Raw genomic sequence first — 19,253 nt, 5'->3', positions numbered from 1 at the left:
ACAAACAATAAATATATTCTTCTTCTTTTTTCTGTCTTTGTGAATTGTGTGGGCTGTAGCCGCACTTGCATCCTCAAAGCAGCAGCGACAAGCGTGCGTCTGTCTGTTAAAGGGTGGTGACACCCTCAAAGTGTGCTACACAAACAATAAAAATATTCTTCTTTTTTTTTCTGTCTTTGTGAATTGTGTGGGCTGTAGCCGCACTTGCATCCTCAAAGCAGCAGCGACAAGCGTGCGTATGTCTGTTAAAGGGTGGTGTAACCCTCAAAGTGCGCTCCACAAACAATAAAAATATTCTTCTTTTTTTTTCTCTTTGTGAATTGTGTGGGCTGTAGCCGCACTTGCATCCTCAAAGCAGCAGCGACAAGCTTGCGTCTGTCTGTTAAAGGATTACATCGGTGACAGCATCCAAGTAGGCATGTCAGACAGTCCGTACCTGTACTGGCAGGAAAAAGAAGCAATTTGGAGGTCCCTGTACAAACTGGCTCTATTTTACCTGAGTTGCCCCCCCTCCAGTGTGTACTCCAAAAGAGTGTTTAGTGCAGCCGGGAACCTTGTCAGCGAAAGGCGTAGGGGGTTGCTTCCACAAAATGTGGAGAAGATGATGTTCATAAAATGAATTATCAACTCTTCCAGGGAGACCAGCCTCCAGAACGTACAGAGGGACCTGTGGTTGTGGATTCCAGTGGGGACGAATTAATACTCTGTGAGGATGAGGATGTACACAACACTGAAGAGGGTGATGAGTCGGTTAATGAGGAGGATGAGGACAACATCTTGCCTCCGTAGAGCCAGTTTGTGCAGGGACAGATTAATTGCCAGCTTGTTTTGTGGGGGCCCAAAAGAACCAATCATTTCAGCCACAGTCGTGTGGCAGACCCTGGCGCTGAAATGTTTGGTTTGTTAAAGTGTGCATGTCCTGTTTATACAACATAAGGGTGGGTGGGAGGGCCCAAGGACAATTCCATCTTGCACCTCTTTTTTTTCTTTGCATTATGTATAGTTTGGGGCCTAGTTTTTCAAACTGCCATCCTGTCTGCCACTGCAGTGTCACTCCTAGATGGACCACGTGTTTGTGCCGCCCACTCGTATCTCTTATCATAGTCATCCAGCTACCTCGGTGCAACCTTTTGGACATAAAAACACTATTATGAGGTGTGAGGTGTTCAGAATAGACTGGAAATGAGTGGAAATTAAGGTTATTGAGGTTAATAATAGCATAGGAGCAGAAAAACCCACAAATTCTGTGATTTTAGCTGTTTTTATGCTTTTTTTCAAAAAAATACAGATCCAAAACACAAAACCCAGAACCCAAAACACGGAAGGGTGGTTTTGGCAAAACCAATCCAGATCCAAAACACGAAGAAAGATCCAGATCCAAAACCAAAACACAAAACACGAAAAGTGGCCGGTGCACACCCCTAATATATATATACAGGGCCAGATTAACAATGGGGCGGATGGAGCTCCAGCTCCAGGCCTCCACATAAAAATAGGCCCATCAATATGACAGCATGATTAACAGCTGCCTAACTGGCCATAATTTTTAAGTATTTCAATAGTTTTTCTACTTTTCCCTTTAAAAAAAATTATGCAATTTTTCTATTTCTATGTATGTAGGTATACATTGTGTTTCATAGTGTATGGGGGTGTACACAGCAAGGTGACTCTGACCACACCCACACAGCACCCATCACAGCATTTCCCCTTCTCTGTATAGGCCCTTGAACATTTTCAGCTCCAGGCCCATGTGGGCCTTAATCCGGCCCTGTATATATATATATATATATATATATATATATATATGTGTGTGTATATATATATATATATATATATACACATGTACAAACACATACATAATGACACATGTATATAATATGATGTGTGTATCTTGCTCCAGCTACATCTACTGTAATATATGAACAGGATTGTTTGAGGGAGGGGGACCCCAAATTGGTATCTTGCCTAGGTCCTCATGAGGTCTAAATCGTCTGTGCCCCCCACTGTGCCCTGCTCATGTGGCACCATTGGCATCACTAATGTGCCACTTATTAATATGTCACCCCCAACTACACCCTGATCGGCCAACTGCTTTTGCATTAATCTCTGAATCGCAAGCGCCTACTGATATCTGTAAATATCCTTGCGCACTTTCTGAAGTGGAACTCTAAATTCATTAATTCAGCAACTGGATATAAATAATCCCTTAGCTTTAGATGATCAATAAGTTGGTAGCAAGCTACTCTTTTCTGTAAATTCAGAACCAACTGGTTGTATATTTCTGTCTAATGCTGCCAATAGATTTCCAACTCAGGTCCGTATTCAATTTGAAACGAAAAGTCTGTTTCGGCGAAAAAGTATCACAGGTGACGTAATTTCGCCAGGCGGAAACTATTCGCCATATTAAATTTCAAAGACTTTTCGCCTAGGCAGAAAGTCAATGCAATGGACCTGGTGAAAAAGTTTTGCCTATGACTAGCAGGTGGAAAAATGTGCAGAATTGGGATTTTGGGGTGCAAAGTTGCGGGAACCCCTGCACAGCCTTAAGACAGTCCCCGAAAAGTAAACTGCGTCAAAAATGAAAAAAAAAATTCTGAACACCCTAAAAAAGGTACTTTCATTTTGGGGGCGAAAAAAAAATGGGGGACAAACTTCTAAACTAGCAAAATAGACGCAGGGGGGTCCCTAAGTATGTGGCAGGTGTTTTTTTGATTGCAGGTGGTTGCGGAAGGTGAATTTTTAAAAATTTTTAAAACGTCACATTAGCCACTTTGAAATATGCTAGTAGGTATTTTCATGTACCCCAAATTTGATGGGACACCTTATTTTTCAAAAAAAAAGTTGCTAAATTCTATTCTTCACCACTTTCCCAAATACGCTATACAGCACCTATTGAGACCGTTTAAACATACCTTCAGCAGGGCTATTCGGGGGTATCCATATTGATCCCCCATGTCAGTGCATCTTTTGGGGGGTGTCAGGCTGATTTCCCCAAATCTGACAGGACTTTTTGCCTGTTTCTGTTTTGCCGGGTCCCGTTTTCGCGTTCTTTCAAATTGATTACGGGGATAAGCGGGGACACGCCCGATACTTTTTCGCTTGCAAAACAGGCGATGTAGGCGAAAAGTCTGACAAGCGACAAGTCCGGGACTTTTCGCCTCAAATTGAATACAGGCAGTGTCGGACTGGGGCATAAAGGGGAATGCAGTGATAGGGGCCCATACTTAAGGGTGTGGCCAGCCTCCAAAGAGGCTTGGCTAACCATTAGAGAGTGCATGGTCTGGGCCCCTTAAAAATGTACATATAGTAAATACTTCTGGTGCATGCATGCATGATAATGTACCATATTAATAACAGCAATGCATTGTTGAAAATACACCATAGTACTGTTCAGTATAATGCAACATATGTATAATGCATAGTTCAAGTGAACAGTCTTGAACCTAATCCCTAAAGGAGGGGGTGGGCCCTCAGGCAGTGGAGCCCACCGGGGGATTCCCCTGGCTGTACCCCTGTGGGCCAGTCCAACCCTGAATACAGACTAAGAGTCTCATTTTTCCATAATGCCAAACAATACATAATATGTATATTTGTTTTCTTATTTTGCAATTTTTCAATCTCTATTTGTACATTTTCCAAAACTTTAGACAAAGGAACCTGCACTTGGAAAATGCTTATCCTAATTATTAGTCATATTTCTCCAGTCACGCACAAACCATGCTTGCCTACTCTCCCGATTTGGTCGGGAGCCTCCCGAAAATCGGGTGCCGCTCCCGACCTCCCGGGAAAGCAGGCAAGCCTCCTGCGATCAGTGACACGTCCGCCCCCCCTGCACTTACTATAAAAATCCCGGCAGCGGAGGGGCCAGTGACGCGATTCACGCTGAATCGCATCATCACGGCCCCGTCCCCTGCCTCACAATGCCTTTAAAAACGGCATTGTAAAGAGGGGGCGGAGCCGCGATGACGCAATCACGATGACACGCCCCCATGCTCCGCCCCAAAATGCCCGTCGCTGCCGGGCCACGCCCCCTTTTCGCAGCGACCCGCCCCCCGCTGAGAAAGCCCGACAGCTCCCTCCCGGAAGGAGGGAGTGAAACATCAGCATGTATGGCACAAACCAAACTGTCTTTGTTATACTTTGAACAATTCTCTATTTAAATCTTTGGACGTTATACTTCCCATATTTCTGGATCTGATCCGTATAGTTTTATAGCGATGGAATTTGATAAACTAAAGTAAATCTTGCTGACTGTATTAAATCTGTGGCCACATTCTCTCCATCAAATGCTAATTCTTGATCTTCTCTGCAGTCTCCATGGGAATTTTTCAGCAAGTACCTCCAATTGATAAAGAACGTAATCTTATTTATTATCAATTATTCATAAAAATAATGCTAGAATGAAAAGTATTTCATAAAATATATATAGTAAGAGAACATTCTTAGCATGCACTTACAGTCACATTTGGATGCTCTAACTGCATTCATTCAGTCCAAAGACTTTTGGCCAAAACAGGGAGTTTACAAATTATAATTGATGTTAATCTATAAAAGTCCATTGGTTCAATATAATTGCTTGCAATCTCTGAGGTGTATCCATGGGCTTGACTTCATTGATTTGCATCCTGGGTATTCAGCACTCCCTTTAATGGAATGTGTAATAAAAATGTCTGTCTGTAATACCCTTGTCCACCAAAAATCCTGCTCAAACCAGGGACACTGACCACAGACTGAGTATGGGTCGGTTTTACTCCTTTCCAACTGGCGACTGGACCTAGGTTATTCCCGAGTCCAGCCGTTTACACAGGACCCGTTTCTTCCGTGAACCTGGTCTTCTAGTGTTACAGTGGACACTTGGAGATGGTGTAATCACCAAGCGCTACTGAATCCAACCAATCCACTGGTTTGAGGCATTACCCAGGTTATCATGACCAGGGTCATGCCATTTACACCGCACCATTACCCGGGTGTAAGAGAAAATGTCGGGATGCAAAATGCTTGTTTACTCTCATAGATGTCTGGAAAACTCTACCAAATTCGGGAGCCTCATGGAAAGTGGAGTGGACAACTATGCTGTATGACTGCCAGAGGTCATCCTAATGAGGCGCTGTATTTTCCTTTCACAGTTTACGCACAATATGAGTTAGTGCATTGTAGAATAGTTATTGCTTGCATAAAGGTGGCTGTCTTAATTTGAGGATGCACTGGGAAACAATAAATTGGGGTATTCCTGAATTGCTATACATTAAGGGTGTATCTTCACCCATAGGACAGCTAAACAAACAAATTGTCAGGGGTAAGGCTACCAAATCCAAGTTGGGACTAAGCACTGCTAAAGACCAGATCAAGGATCAAGTTCATTACGTATGCATACAATTACTTTCCCCTTATCCACACAGGTGAATATTCTTATATCAGTTCTTTCTTTGCATTTGGAGGACCAGTTGTGGTGAAAATTGAGTCTTTGGAGCGTGTTGCTGATGGCTGCACCTATATGGTCAATAACAAGTATGATATAAAGAGAATTCCCTTCCCCCCAACAAAAATAGTACGAGCAGCTTTGGAGCAAGTGGGGAAGAAGATGAACTATAGCGTCTTCACTGCCAACTGTGAGCACTTTGTGACAGAACTGAGATACGGCATCGGCTTCTCTGATCAGGTATAGTATGGGGTAGTGGATAATGTACAGAGATGAGAGAATCACACTACGATCGGTTTTGTTTCTGAAACCATAATTGTTTTTGGCCTTTATTTTCAAAAAAAAACATGAATTAAAAATGAAAGAAAATAATTTATTTTATAGCTATTTATTGTTCTTACATTAGTATTTATATAATTTACAATCGTTTGCAGCCTATTTTTAGAAACATCCCCTCACAATTAGTAACAGTGAACTGGCTGGATGAAAATGTTATCTTTCTAAAAAAAATTTTTTTAATTAATTTGTTTTACGTGTCAATGGAAAAAAAAATGATCTGTATTCCGCACATTCATCTATATCTTTTCCCCTCTGCCACTAAACCAAGGGTCTGATTCTAAATAGGATGCAGAGTGGCCACAGAAGCCTGATTACTACCTTATGCTAATGGAACCAGGGGCATTTTAACAGAGGAGGGGGCCCGTGTGCAGACTCAGGGCCTGATTCAGCAGTGCACTGCTGAATGCAGATTCCCGATGGTCGGAAATATGCGTGGACGCCTGACCTGTACTGTACATGTGCAGTAGAGGTCCTGCGCGAATGCACGCAGAGCAGCAGCAGACTGTCAGTGATTGACAGTCTGCTGCGGTTTGGGGACAGGAGGGGCAGTGATGGCCTCCGTTTCCCGAAACGGAGGCGTGTCGTCGCCATTGGGTGGAGGGAAGAGGACAGAATCTCCATTGGCTGATGGAGATTTCCTAGCCTCTTCCTCTCATCTACAGCAGCCAGCTTGCGTGACCCAATTGGTCACTTAGCCGGCCGATGTTCCCGCAGATGATCCGATGCTGTGTTGGACAAAGCAGCTCGATAAGTAATGCAGCAGGAGGCGTAATTACCATATCTGCATGGACGGAATTGCAAAGCTGCCTGAAGCTGAGTCTACTGAACATGTGTGGGTCTTTGGGAAAATGCTGCCTGCACCTTATTCTCTACTGCGCACAGACACTGGGAAAATGCTGCCCGCACCTTATTCTCTACTGCGCACAGACACCATTAATTGGAACCCATTGATTTTATACAAATCACCGCATCATCATTATTATTTGCAGTTGCTCCAGCCCCGTGCTATAGGTCCAAGAGATCCGTCGGAAAACGGCTTCCCTTCTCCATATGCATGATTCAGAATAACACTGAGCTTCAGCTACATGTCCAGAATACTACTATGACACTCATTTGACACTCCCATGATATTACCACAAGTCAGGGTGGTTCCGTGCACTCACATTGTCGTCACTCAGTTCCTGCCCCTATACAGCCAATGTCACAGAAAGACAGATCCGGCCAAGTTCTGTCTGACAGAATAGGCTGGACATACACAGAAATGTGTAAATTCCCACCTGCACATGAGCTGCATGCAGAAACTGGCCATTTACACCTGTAACCAGAGATCTGTCCTACTCGGAATCAGGCTCCAGATCTATAGGTTTATAGGAATGTCATGTCCTTCTGCTACTAGGAGACTGGAGATATTGGAAGCAAATGAAGCAGACTAGCAGAACAGTCCATGCAGCTATTCAGACAGAACGGGAAAAAAAAGCAGCGCATCCAATGTAATATATAGTAAGGGAACCTATTGAGTGCCAAAAGAAGTTCTAAAAATGTAAGTAGTATTCTCTGATAAGAAACACACATAGCATTAAACACAATAACAATTAACTTTTATTAGTATTAATACAGGGAATATTTAATGCTGCTATAAATGCTAGAGAAGACTTCTCTAATTCTTTAATTCCCTTCGCTCATGTGTACCATATTCTAGTGTGCACCTCCCAAACTAATATTAGGCATTATAGAACAGTTATACAGGGAGCAGCACTAGTATACAAACATCTATATAATAAGGAATACATACAATTTACTGGCAGTCAGGATGCCAGCGGTCAGAAGACCAACAGCGGCATCCAGATGTCAGGATCCCGACAGGGTCCCCCCCTAACTCTCCACCGGTGTTGCCTAATCCTAACCTCCCCCGGTGGTGCCAAACCCTAACCTCCCCCTGGTGGTGCCTAAACCCAGGGCCGTTACTAGGGTAGTGCGGCCTGTGACATGGCACCGCAGGGCAGGGGGCACTGTTTGGGCCTGTCAATTTTCTGTTTATTATCATTCTCACTTGTAACTTCCTCTTATTTCATCCCCAGCATCTCCTGGCCTCCCCATCTCTTCCCTGGCCCTTCCCCAGGAGGCCATGGCCCTTTTTCAGGTGTGTTATGTCCCTATTTAAAAAATGGGGGGGCGCCAATGCTCTTTTTGGCACAGGGCACCAAAAAGTCTAGTTACGGCTTTGCCTAAACTTAACCCCCCCTTCCCATACCCTAAACCTAACCCTCCCTGCCTAACCCTAACCTGCCCACGGTGGTGCCTAGCCCTATCCCCCACACACACACCCCCCCCCCGGCAGGTTAACTCTAACCCTCTCCTGTTGGTGCCTAACCATAATCCAGTCCAGGAAGTCTCGAACCCTAACCCCCCCATCCGTGGCCTACCCCTAACCCACATACTTACCATCGGGATGCCGGTGGTCGGGATGCTGACGTTTGTATCTTAATCTCTTCAGGAAGGCAGCATCTCCATTCTGACGGGCATCGGGATTCCAGTGTCGGTTTATTGATGTCCGGCATCCCATCCGCCGGCATTCTGACTGCCTCCCTATAATCTCTGACAAGCACAAGGTGTGACCCTCCTTGATAAAAACGTCCAATGCAGGGGACAGAAAGAAGGAACTTCACAAAAATGTGGCCAGGGTAAGTGTAGGGGGTTCGGGGAGGAGAGATTGCTATATATATAAATATAGATATATATATATATCTATATATATCTATATATATATAGATATATATATCATAACAGTGGAGGGATAGCACCTCTAGTGTAACATAAATAAGCCCAAAACTGTACAAATTTGCTTGCGTTCCAAAAATATAAATTTTCACACTTATCTGTGTATCTTTCTCTACAGCCCTTTCTCTCCTTCCAAAACTCATATAAGACAGGGTATGGCTGGCTAAAAATGAAAGTAATAATAGTTTAATACTGATGATATAATAAAGTGCTCTCATACAATAAAAAGAACGTGAAAAAAGGAAGGCAGAATCAACCACCAACCAGTGTTATTAACACTCATGATATAGCACATAAAACTGTGCAAAAATCCAAACACCATAACATAACATATTGCTATACCACAACTGTAAGCACAGAGCCGGCCCTAACCAGTATGATGCCCTAGGCAAGATTTTGGGTGGTGCCCCCTAGCACCATCCCTAGTTCTGCCTGTGACCCAGCACAGCACCAATCAACCAGCAGCAAAGATCACAGCAGCAGCCAGCAACATCCATCACCCCTCACCCATTGCAATACTCATCCACAGAGCTGTAACTAGACATTTTGGTGCTCTGTGCCAGCAAGAGCATTGGCGCCCCCACCCCATTTGTCTCCCTAAAGACAGGCCCAGCCTGCTGGACTCCACGTAGGTGCCATCCACCTGTCCCAGTCCCACCATTGCCCGCTGTCAAGCTGAGCTGGGCCTAGACTTGGAATGCATGCCCCTAGGCATTCCAAATGCCCTAAGCATTTGCCTAGTTTGTCTATGCCTGGGGCTGGCTCTGTGTAAGCATAAAGAGACAAATGCAAGTGCACACTCTAACCATGCTGAACCCAATAATATAACTGCTAAATAGCTTCAAAGAGGCCATAATTATGGGCCTTCCCACCGTGTCCAGGTGACCTCTATCAGGCAGGTCCCTAACACTCCTATGGAACAAATATAGGGCATGGGACCCCCCAGGCCAACCCAGCAGAACCACCCCATGGCATCACACTATTGTGAGATTTAAAGTGAGGGTTAAAGAATAATAGAGAAAGCCTATGTGTTAAGTCCTACATAAGTAGGAGGTTATAGTAAAAAGTGTATGAAGTGCTACAGATATAAAAAAACAAACTAAGAAAGTGAAAAAGTGTACATTATGATGCCATGAAGCAGTCCAGCCACACCAGCCCAGAGAGCGCCGCACGTATCCCTATGTATTCTGTACCACAACTGTACCTGTATGAACCACATATAATTGTAGTAGCAAACTAATTCTATGGACTCAATGACAGATTATAACCTCCAATAGTGTAGTATGTTAACACATATGATTTATTCCACACAATACACAATAATAGAACTGATACAGTTTGAGTCTCCCATATCCAAATATTCAGAAATATGGAGTATTCCGAAATACAAAATTTTTGGAGTGTGACTGAGATAGTGATACCTTTCCTTTCTGATGGTTCAATGTACACAAACTTTGTTTACAGCACAAAATTAGTAAAAATATTGTATAAAATTACCTTCAGGCTGTGTGTATAAGATGTATATGAAACATGAATGCGTTATGTTTAAACTTGGGTCCCATTCCCAAGATATCTCATTATGGAATACAAATATTCCAAAATATTTCTGGTCCCAAGCATTTTGGATTTGAGAGAATCAATCTGTGCATTTATAATATATACAGTAGGGGTGTGCACCGGCCACTTTTCGTGTTTTGTGTTTTGGTTTTGGATCTGGATCTTTCTTCGTGTTTTGCATCTGGATTGGTTTTGCCAAAACCACCCTTCCGTGTTTTGGGTTCTGGGTTTTGTGTTTTGGATCTGTATTTTTTTTTAAAAAAAGCATAAAAACAGCTAAAATCACAGAATTTGTGGGTTTTTCTGCTCCTATGCTATTATTAACCTCAATAACCTTAATTTCCACTCATTTCCAGTCTATTCTGAACACCTCACACCTCACAATAGTGTTTTTATATCCAAAAGGTTGCACCGAGGTAGCTGGATGACTATGCTAAGAGATACGAGTGGGCGGCACAAACACGTAGTCCATCTAGGAGTGACACTGCAGTGGCAGACAGGATGGCAGTTTGAAAAACTAGGCCCCAAACAGTACATAATTCAAAGAAAAAAAAGAGGTGCAAGATGGAATTGTCCTTGGGCCCTCCCACCCACCCACCCTTATGTTGTATAAACAGGACATGCACACTTTAACAAACCAAACATTTCAGCGCCAGGGTCTGCCACACGACTGTGGCTGAAATGATTGGTTCGTTTGGGCCCCCACAAAACAAGCTGGCAATTAATCTGTCCCTGCACAAACTGGCTCTACGGAGGCAAGATGTCGTCCTCATCCTCCTCATCCGCCGATTCCTCACCCTCTTCAGTGTTGTGTACATCCTCATCCTCACAGAGTATTAATTCGTCCCCGCTGGAATCCACAACCACAGGTCCCTCTGTACGTTCTGGAGGCTGGTCTCCCTGGAAGAGTTGATAATTCATTTTATGAACATCATCTTCTCCACATTTTGTGGAAGCAACCTCCTACGCTTTTCGCTGACAAGGTTCCCGGCTGCACTAAACACTCTTTCGGAGTACACACTGGAGGGGGGGCAACTCAGGTAAAATAGAGCCAGTTTGTACAGGGACCTCCAAATTGCTTCTTTTTCCTGCCAGTACAGGTACGGACTGTCTGACATGCCTACTTGGATGCTGTCGCCGATGTAATCCTTTAACAGACAGACGCACGCTTGTCGCTGCTGCTTTAAGGATGCTGGTGCGGCTACAGCCCACACATTTCACAAAGACAGAAAAAAAAATAATTTTTTTATTGTTTGTGGAGCGCACTTTGAGGGATACACCACCCTTTAACAGACAGACGCACGCTTGTCGCTGCTGCTTTAAGGATGCAGGTGCGGCTACAGCCCACACATTTCACAAAGACAGAAAAAAAAAGAAGAATATTTTTATTGTTTGTGGAGCACACTTTGAGGGTGTCACCACCCTTTAACAGACAGACGCACGCTTGTCGCTGCTGCTTTAAGGATGCAGGTGTGGCTACAGCCCACACATTTCACAAAGACAGAAAAAAAAGAAGAATATTTTTATTGTTTGTGGAGCGCACTTTGAGGGTTACACCACCCTTTAACAGACAGACGCATGCTTGTCGCTGCTGCTTTGAGGACAGTGTCATATGCAGTGACAGTAGACTTGTCAGAAATTGTTGGCACGTCCTTCAGTCCAGACCAGATGTCCAAACCGGCCCTTGACTTATGACACAGGCGCACGCTTGGCGCTGCTACTGTGTTGATGCACGTGCGGCTACATCGCACACAAGTCACAAACACATTAAAAAAATAGTTTTTTATTTTTTGGAGCACTTTGAGGGTTACACCACCCTTTAACAGACAGACGCACGCTTGTCGCTGCTGCTTTGAGGATGCAAGTGCGGCTACAGCCCACACAATTCACAAAGACAGAAAAAAAAAGAAGAATATTTTTATTGTTTGTGGAGCACACTTTGAGGGTGTAACCACCCTTTAACAGACAGACGCACGCTTGTCGCTGCTGCTTTAAGGATGCAGGTGCGGCTACAGCCCACACATTTCACAAAAGACAGAAAAAAAAAAGAAGAATATTTTTATTGTTTGTTGAGCGCACTTTGAGGGTTACACCACCCTTTAACAGACAGATGCATGCTTGTCGCTGCTGCTTTGAGGATGCAAGTGCGGCTACAGCCCACACAATTCACAAAGACAGAAAAAAAAGAAGAATTTTTTTATTGTTTGTGGAGCGCACGTTGAGGGTTACACCACCCTTTAACAGACAGACGCACGCTTGTCGCTGCTGCTTTAAGGATGCAGGTGCGGCTACAGCCCACACATTTCACAAAGAGAAAAAAAAAGAAGAATTTTTTTATTGTTTGTGGAGCGCACTTTGAGGGTTACACCACCCTTTAACAGACAGATGCACGCTTGTCGCTGCTGCTTTGAGGATGCAGGTGGAATCTAGATGGGATTTGGAACCGGGGACACACTACCTCCATCAATTGTCTAAATCCCACTGCACTAATGGTGGATACCGGACGCACATCTAACACCAACATAGCAGTCATGGCCTCAGTTATACGTTTTGCTTCAGGATGACTGCTGTTGTACTTCATCCTCATCGCTAGGGACTGTACTAGGGTCAATTGTTTAGTAAAAGTAGTGGTGTTCCTACTTCCTCTCTGGGATGATGAACAACTCCCAGCAGCAGCAACAGCACTAGGAGGAAGTGGTTCTTGATCTTTCCCTGTTTTATTTTTATCGGAGAAAGCTTGGTCCTCCATTTATGTTATATTGATATATATGTGCGGCTAAGGCGCACACTAACACAGAAAATATTTTTTTATTTTTGCTGGAGAGTAGTGCACTTTGTGGGTTACACCACCCTTTAAGAAATGAGCCAGCCGGCTCTTTACTTATGGGAGACAGGTGCACGCTTGGCGCTGCTCCTTTGTTGATGTGCGTGCAGCCACAGTGCACACAATTCACAAACACAGAAAATATTTTTTTATTTGGTTTGGAGTGTACTTTGGGGGTTACAGCACCCTTTAACGGTCAAGCCAGCCGGCCCTTTACTTATGACACAGGTGCACGCTTGGCACTACTTTGTTGATGCACGTGCGGCTACTGCGCACACAATTCACAAACACAGAAAATATTTTTTTATTTGGTTTGGACTGGAGTGTACTTTGGGGGTTACAGCACCCTTTAACGGTCAAGCCAGCTGGTCCTTTACTTATGACACAGGCGCACGCTTGGCACTACTTTGTTGATGCACGTGCGGCTTCTGCGCACACAATTCACAAACACAGAAAATAATATTTTTTTTGGTTTGGACTGGAGTGTACTTTCGGGGGTTACAGCACCCTTTAACGGTCAAGCCAGCCGGCCCTTTACTTATGACACAGGCACACGCTTGGCACTACTTTGTTGATGCACGTGCGGCTACTGCGCACACAATTCACAAACACAGAAAATAATTTTTTTTTTGGTTTGGACTGGAGTGTACTTTTGGGGGATACAGCACCCTTAACAGTCAAGCCAGCCGGCCATTTACTTATGACACAGGCGCACGCTTGGCACTACTTTGTTGATGCACGTGCGGCTACTGCGCACACAATTCACAAACACAGAAAATAATTTTTTTTTTGGTTTGGACTGGAGTGTACTTTGGGGGTTACAGCACCCTTTAACGGTCAAGCCAGCTGGCCCTTTACTTATGACACAGGCGCACGCTTGGCACTACTTTGTTGATGCACGTATGGCTACTGCGCACACAATTCACAAACACAGAAAATATTTTTTTATTTGGTTTGGAGTGTACTTTGGGGGTTACAGCACCCTTTAACGGTCAAGCCAGCCGGCCCTTTACTTATGACACAGGCGCACGCTTGGCACTACTTTGTTGATGCACGTGCGGCTACTGCGCACACAATTCACAAACACAGAAAATATTTTTTTTTTATTGTTTGTGGAGCGCACTTTGAGGGTTACACCACCCTTTAACAGACAGACGCACGCTTGTCGCTGCTGCTTTGAGGATGCACGTGCGGCTACAGCCCACACAATTCACAAAGACAGAAAAAAATAGAATTTTTTTATTGTTTGTGGAGCGCACTTTGAGGGTTACACCACCCTTTAACAGACAGATGCACGCTTGTCGCTGCTGCTTTAAGGATCCAGGTGCGGCTACAGCCCACACATTTCACAAAGACAAGACAGAAAATAAAGAAGAATATTTTTATTGTTTGTGGAGCACACTTTGAGGGTGTCACCACCCTTTAACAGACAGACGCATGCTTGTTGCTGCTGCTTTAAGGATGCAGGTGCGGCTACAGCCCACACATTTCACAAAGACAGAAAAAAAAGAAGAATATTTTTATTGTTTGTGGAGCGCACTTTGAGGGTTACACCACCCTTTAATAGACAGATGCACGCTTGTCGCTGCTGCTTTGAGGACAGTATCATATGCAGTGACAGTAGATTTGTCAGAAATTGTTGGCACGTCCTTCAGTCCGGACCAGATGTCCAAACCGGCCCTTGACTTATGACACAGGCACACGCTTGGCGCTGCTACTGTGTTGATGCACGTGCGGCTACATCGCACACAAGTCACAAACACATAAAAAAAATAGTTTTTTATTTTTTGGAGCACTTTGAGGGTTACACCACCCTTTAACAGACAGATGCACACTTGTCGCTGCTGCTTTGAGGATGCAAGTGCGGCTACAGCCCACACAATTCACAAAGACAGAAAAAAAAAGAAGAATATTTTTATTGTTTGTGGAGCACACTTTGAGGGTGTCACCACCCTTTAACAGACAGACGCACGCTTGTTGCTGCTGCTTTAAGGATGCAGGTGCGGCTACAGCCCACACAATTCTCAAAGACAGAAAAAAAAGAAGAATATTTTTATTGTTTGTGGAGCACACTTTGTGGGTGTCACCACCCTTTAACAGACAGACGCACGCTTGTCGCTGCTGCTTTAAGGATGCAGGTGTGGCTACAGCCCACACATTTCACAAAGACAGAAAAAAAAGAAGAATATTTTTATTGTTTGTGGAGCGCACTTTGAGGGTTACACCACCCTTTAACAGACAGACGCACGCTTGTTGCTGCTGCTTTAAGGATGCAGGTGCGGTTACAGCCCACACATTTCACAAAGACAGAAAAAATAGAAGAATATTTTTATTGTTTGTGGAGCGCACTTTGAGGGTTACACCACCCTTTAACAGACAGATGCACGCTTGTCGCTGCTGCTTTGAGGACAGTATCATATGCAGTGACAGTAGATTTGTCAGAAATTGTTGGCACTTCCTTCAGTCCGGACCAGATGTCCAAACCGGCTCTTGACTTATGACACAGGCACACGCTTGGCGCTGCTACTGTGTTGATGCACGTGCGGCTACATCGCACACAAGTCACAAACACATAAAAAAAATAGTTTTTTATTATTTGGAGCACTTTGAGGGTTACACCACCCTTTAACAGACAGACGCATGCTTGTCGCTACTGCTTTGAGGATGCAAGTGCGGCTACAGCCCACACAATTCACAAAGACAGAAAAAAAAAGAAGAATATTTTTATTGTTTGTGGAGCACACTTTGAGGGTGTCACCACCCTTTAACAGACAGATGCACGCTTGTCGCTGCTACTTTAAGGATGCAGGTGCGGCTACAGCCCACACATTTCACAAAAGACAGAAAAAAAAGAAGAATATTTTTATTGTTTGTTGAGCGCACTTTGAGGGTTACACCACCCTTTAACAGACAGACGCATGCTTGTCGCTGCTGCTTTGAGGATGCAAGTGCGGCTACAGCCCACACAATTCACAAAGAGAAAAAAAAGAAGAATTTTTTTATTGTTTGTGGAGCGCACTTTGAGGGTTACACCACCCTTTAACAGACAGACGCACGCTTGTCGCTGCTGCTTTAAGGATGCAGGTGCGGCTACAGCCCACACATTTCACAAAGACAGAAAAAAAAAGAAGAATATTTTTATTGTTTGTGGAGCACACTTTGAGGGTGTCACCACCCTTTAACAGACAGACGCACGCTTGTCGCTGCTGCTTTAAGGATGCAGGTGTGGCTACAGCCCACACATTTCACAAAGACAGAAAAAAAAGAAGAATATTTTTATTGTTTGTGGAGCGCACTTTGAGGGTTACACCACCCTTTAACAGACAGACGCATGCTTGTCGCTGCTGCTTTGAGGACAGTGTCATATGCAGTGACAGTAGACTTGTCAGAAATTGTTGGCACGTCCTTCAGTCCAGACCAGATGTCCAAACCGGCCCTTGACTTATGACACAGGCGCACGCTTGGCGCTGCTACTGTGTTGATGCACGTGCGGCTACATCGCACACAAGTCACAAACACATTAAAAAAATAGTTTTTTATTTTTTGGAGCACTTTGAGGGTTACACCACCCTTTAACAGACAGACGCACGCTTGTCGCTGCTGCTTTGAGGATGCAAGTGCGGCTACAGCCCACACAATTCACAAAGACAGAAAAAAAAAGAAGAATATTTTTATTGTTTGTGGAGCACACTTTGAGGGTGTAACCACCCTTTAACAGACAGACGCACGCTTGTCGCTGCTGCTTTAAGGATGCAGGTGCGGCTACAGCCCACACATTTCACAAAAGACAGAAAAAAAAAAGAAGAATATTTTTATTGTTTGTTGAGCGCACTTTGAGGGTTACACCACCCTTTAACAGACAGATGCATGCTTGTCGCTGCTGCTTTGAGGATGCAAGTGCGGCTACAGCCCACACAATTCACAAAGACAGAAAAAAAAGAAGAATTTTTTTATTGTTTGTGGAGCGCACGTTGAGGGTTACACCACCCTTTAACAGACAGACGCACGCTTGTCGCTGCTGCTTTAAGGATGCAGGTGCGGCTACAGCCCACACATTTCACAAAGAGAAAAAAAAAGAAGAATTTTTTTATTGTTTGTGGAGCGCACTTTGAGGGTTACACCACCCTTTAACAGACAGATGCACGCTTGTCGCTGCTGCTTTGAGGATGCAGGTGGAATCTAGATGGGATTTGGAACCGGGGACACACTACCTCCATCAATTGTCTAAATCCCACTGCACTAATGGTGGATACCGGACGCACATCTAACACCAACATAGCAGTCATGGCCTCAGTTATACGTTTTGCTTCAGGATGACTGCTGTCGTACTTCATCCTCATCGCTAGGGACTGTACTAGGGTCAATTGTTTAGTAAAAGTAGTGGTGTTCCTACTTCCTCTCTGGGATGATGAACAACTCCCAGCAGCAGCAACAGCACTAGGAGGAAGTGGTTCTTGATCTTTCCCTGTTTTATTTTTATCGGAGAAAGCTTGGTCCTCCATTTATGTTATATTGATATATATGTGCGGCTAAGGCGCACACTAACACAGAAAATATTTTTTTATTTTTGCTGGAGAGTAGTGCACTTTGTGGGTTACACCACCCTTTAAGAAATGAGCCAGCCGGCTCTTTACTTATGGGACACAGGTGCACGCTTGGCGCTGCTCCTTTGTTGATGTGCGTGCAGCCACAGTGCACACAATTCACAAACACAGAAAATATTTTTTTATTTGGTTTGGAGTGTACTTTGGGGGTTACAGCACCCTTTAACGGTCAAGCCAGCCGGCCCTTTACTTATGACACAGGCGCACGCTTGGCACTACTTTGTTGATGCACGTGCGGCTACTGCGCACACAATTCACAAACACAGAAAATATTTTTTTATTTGGTTTGGACTGGAGTGTACTTTGGGGGTTACAGCACCCTTTAACGGTCAAGCCAGCTGGTCCTTTACTTATGACACAGGCGCACGCTTGGCACTACTTTGTTGATGCACGTGCGGCTACTGCGCACACAATTCACAAACACAGAAAATATTTTTTTATTTGGTTTGGACTGGAGTGTACTTTGGGGGTTACAGCACCCTTTAACGGTCAAGCCAGCCGGCCCTTTACTTATGACACAGGCGCATGCTTGGCACTACTTTGTTGATGCACGTGCGGCTTCTGCGCACACAATTCACAAACACAGAAAATAATATTTTTTTTGGTTTGGACTGGAGTGTACTTTCGGGGGTTACAGCACCCTTTAACGGTCAAGCCAGCCGGCCCTTTACTTATGACACAGGCACACGCTTGGCACTACTTTGTTGATGCACGTGCGGCTACTGCGCACACAATTCACAAACACAGAAAATAATTTTTTTTTTGGTTTGGACTGGAGTGTACTTTGGGGGTTACAGCACCCTTTAACGGTCAAGCCAGCTGGCCCTTTACTTATGACACAGGCGCACGCTTGGCACTACTTTGTTGATGCACGTGTGGCTACTGCGCACACAATTCACAAACACAGAAAATATTTTTTTATTTGGTTTGGAGTGTACTTTGGGGGTTACAGCACCCTTTAACGGTCAAGCCAGCCGGCCCTTTACTTATGACACAGGCGCACGCTTGGCACTACTTTGTTGATGCACGTGCGGCTACTGCGCACACAATTCACAAACACAGAAATTTTTTTTTTTTATTGTTTGTGGAGCGCACTTTGAGGGTTACACCACCCTTTAACAGACAGACGCACGCTTGTCGCTGCTGCTTTGAGGATGCACGTGCGGCTACAGCCCACACAATTCACAAAGACAGAAAAAAAAAGAATTTTTTTATTGTTTGTGGAGCGCACTTTGAGGGTTACAGCACCCTTTAACAGACAGATGCACGCTTGTCGCTGCTGCTTTAAGGATCCAGGTGCGGCTACAGCCCACACATTTCACAAAGACAAGACAGAAAAAAAAGAAGAATATTTTTATTGTTTGTGGAGCACACTTTGAGGGTGTCACCACCCTTTAACAGACAGACGCATGCTTGTTGCTGCTGCTTTAAGGATGCAGGTGCGGCTACAGCCCACACATTTCACAAAGACAGAAAAAAAAGAAGAATATTTTTATTGTTTGTGGAGCGCACTTTGAGGGTTACACCACCCTTTAATAGACAGATGCACGCTTGTCGCTGCTGCTTTGAGGACAGTATCATATGCAGTGACAGTAGATTTGTCAGAAATTGTTGGCACGTCCTTCAGTCCGGACCAGATGTCCAAACCGGCCCTTGACTTATGACACAGGCACACGCTTGGCGCTGCTACTGTGTTGATGCACGTGCGGCTACATCGCACACAAGTCACAAA

At 44.4% G+C, this 19,253-nt stretch overlaps 1 protein-coding gene across 1 annotated transcript in view; it reads left to right on the top strand.

Moving 5' to 3' along the window:
- Positions 1 to 5,665, top strand: part of LOC148515351 (uncharacterized) — a 560,261-nt gene extending 554,596 nt beyond the window's left edge. Inside the window, exon 12 of the mRNA XM_088480115.1 lies at positions 5,430 to 5,665. Within this exon, the coding sequence (XP_088336241.1) occupies positions 5,430 to 5,665 (236 nt within the window). The remainder of the gene's footprint in view (positions 1 to 5,429) is intronic.
- Positions 5,666 to 19,253: the final 13,588 nt, after the last annotated feature.

The sequence above is a fragment of the Taudactylus pleione genome, unplaced genomic scaffold (genome assembly GCF_031769625.1).
Source record: "Taudactylus pleione unplaced genomic scaffold, aTauple2 ptg000250l, whole genome shotgun sequence".
Taxonomy (NCBI): domain Eukaryota; kingdom Metazoa; phylum Chordata; class Amphibia; order Anura; family Myobatrachidae; genus Taudactylus; species Taudactylus pleione.
This window is presented reverse-complemented; position numbering and strand designations above follow the sequence as displayed.